We start from the raw sequence: 2254 nt of genomic DNA, 5'->3' as shown, positions 1-2254 counted from the left end.
CCATCCCATTAAAATTTCAAAATACCCTTGCGTGCATAAGACATTGAATGGTAACCTATTTTCTCAAAAATATGGCCAAGGTCATGAATCGGGAAAAATATGGATAAATAGAGAAGAATCATGGGGAAAGTATAAAAAGAATAAATAACAAGAAAGAGAAAGCTATGATTATTTTAAGAGTAGAAACAAGACTGCTCAAGACCAAGAATCCTGGGTAATGCATAAGGAAAGTAAGAGGGGTAGACTGAAGTACGATGCATAATCCTGAAGGGGTTATGGCATAAATTGGGAGTCCAAAATAATCTCCTAATTCCATTACAGCTGTTCTAAGAGGGAAAATTGTGTAAGCAGAAAGCAGAGAGCCACATAGGCACCTATGAATTATGTGGCTGCAGATTCAGAATTTCTTGTTGCACATGTTTGATTTTGCTGCTTTTTCCAATCTATGAACCAAAAATGATAGCACAGGTATAGAGATTAGACTATTCTTCTGACCATCCTCCATAAAGCACTCTTGATGTCTCTGTTCCTCAGGCTGTAGATGAAGGGGTTCAGCATGGGGGTGACCACAGTGTACATCACTGAGGCCACGGCACCCTTCCTTGGGGAAGATGAGACAGCAGAACTGAGGTACACACCAAGGCCTGTTCCATAAAATAAGCAAACAACTGACAAGTGAGAGCTGCAGGTAGAAAAGGCTTTATATTTTGAACCTGATGATGGCATTCTCAGAATGGAAGACACAATTCTATAGTAAGAGAAAAGGACCCCTGAGAGAGGGACACCACCAAAGATGGCTCCAATAAAGTAGATCAATATCTCATTGGTGGAGGTGTCAGAACAGGCAAGGTTGAAGAGTTGAGAAGGGTCACAAAAGAAATGAGGGATTTCCACATCTGCACAAAAGCTAAGTTGTGACACCATCAAGTAGTGCAGCTGGGAGTCCAAAAGGCTGAAGAAAAATGACAGCAGGACCAACAAGCCACAGCAGCGAGGGCTCATGATGACCAGGTAGTGTAGGGGCTGACAAATGGCCACCAACCGGTCATAGGCCAGCACAGCCAGGAGTAGACTTTCCAAACATCCAAAAAGAAAAATAAAGGTAACCTGAGTTAGGCAGCCTGCATAGGTGATGGATTTGCTGTGTGTCTGGAGGTTCAGCAGCATCTTGGGAACTGTAGTGGTGCTGAAACTGATGTCAGCCAAGGACAAATTGGAAAGGAAGAAGTACATAGGTGTGTGAAGGTGGGAGTCAGAGATGACAGCCAGGATAATGAGTAGGTTCCCGAGCATGGTCACCAGGTACATGGACAGGAACAGCCCAAACAGAAGAGGCTGCAGCTCTGGATCATCTGAGAGTCCCAGGAGGAAGAATTCTGAGCCACGTGTTCGATTCTGTGGTTCTATGCAGATAGGACACATTTTGAAAAAGAAGAAAGTGCTAAATAAATGAAATAAGTGTATAGGAATCCATACTTTGGATTCAAGCAATTCACAAATAAAGTATTTACACTTGAGGACCACATACCCTCCTCGCTCATTACCTTCAGCAACATGACTAAGTTGTTAACTCTTTTTAGGACTCTTTCCTTATTGATGTCTGGGCTACTCATCTGTTTCTATATACAACCACTTTAGAGTCACTGGGTCAAAGAATATTAGAGAAGAAAGGACATTTTGAGGTAACAAGTCCATGAGCAGATCAAAATATCAGCCTTCAACTTTTGAAGGAAAAATATGGAATGAGATATATTATTTTGTAAGACAAATATTATAATTGAAAGAAACTAAGAAGCTGTTGCAAGTACTTTAATCTCACCCAAATGCAGTATAATAAGTTTCCTTATTTTGAAATATAGTCTAGAAAGAGCTTAAACCACATTAACTCTATTCTAACCTAAAATAAAATGTTCATAATCAGATAGCATATTTACAGGACAAATATCTTTAAAGGTTTTCATCTTTATTTGGTTTTATGATACCATCTTTCATGGAAATAAGTGTTCACTCAAATGGGTGGGTTGTCTGGTAAAAGACCCTCAAATATAACTCATATATAAATATTTGGTCTTGGTAGACTACATGTTTTGAAAAATATGTGTGTGTGTTTTTTTTCTTTGTTTTATTTAATATATTTTTATTGATTTCATAGAGGAAGGGAGAGGGAGAGAGAAATAGAAACATCAATGATGAGATAGAATCATTGATTGGCTGCCTCCTGCACGGCCCCTACTAGGGATTGAGCCCACAAACC

At 39.6% G+C, this 2254-nt stretch overlaps 1 protein-coding gene across 1 annotated transcript; it reads right to left on the bottom strand.

Moving 5' to 3' along the window:
- Nucleotides 1-477: 477 nt before the first annotated feature.
- Nucleotides 478-1422, bottom strand: LOC307098907 (olfactory receptor 7E178-like; the record flags this gene model as incomplete). The annotated part of the gene is made up of 1 exon (XM_079770045.1): nucleotides 478-1422. The coding sequence occupies one exon, from the start codon at nucleotides 1420-1422 to the stop codon at nucleotides 478-480; it is 945 nt and encodes a 314-aa protein (XP_079626171.1).
- Between the last annotated feature and the right edge of the window lie 832 nt (nucleotides 1423-2254).

This window comes from Cnephaeus nilssonii, assembly GCF_951640355.1.
Source record: "Cnephaeus nilssonii genome assembly, chromosome: 5".
Taxonomy (NCBI): Eukaryota; Metazoa; Chordata; class Mammalia; order Chiroptera; family Vespertilionidae; genus Cnephaeus; species Cnephaeus nilssonii.
This window is presented reverse-complemented; position numbering and strand designations above follow the sequence as displayed.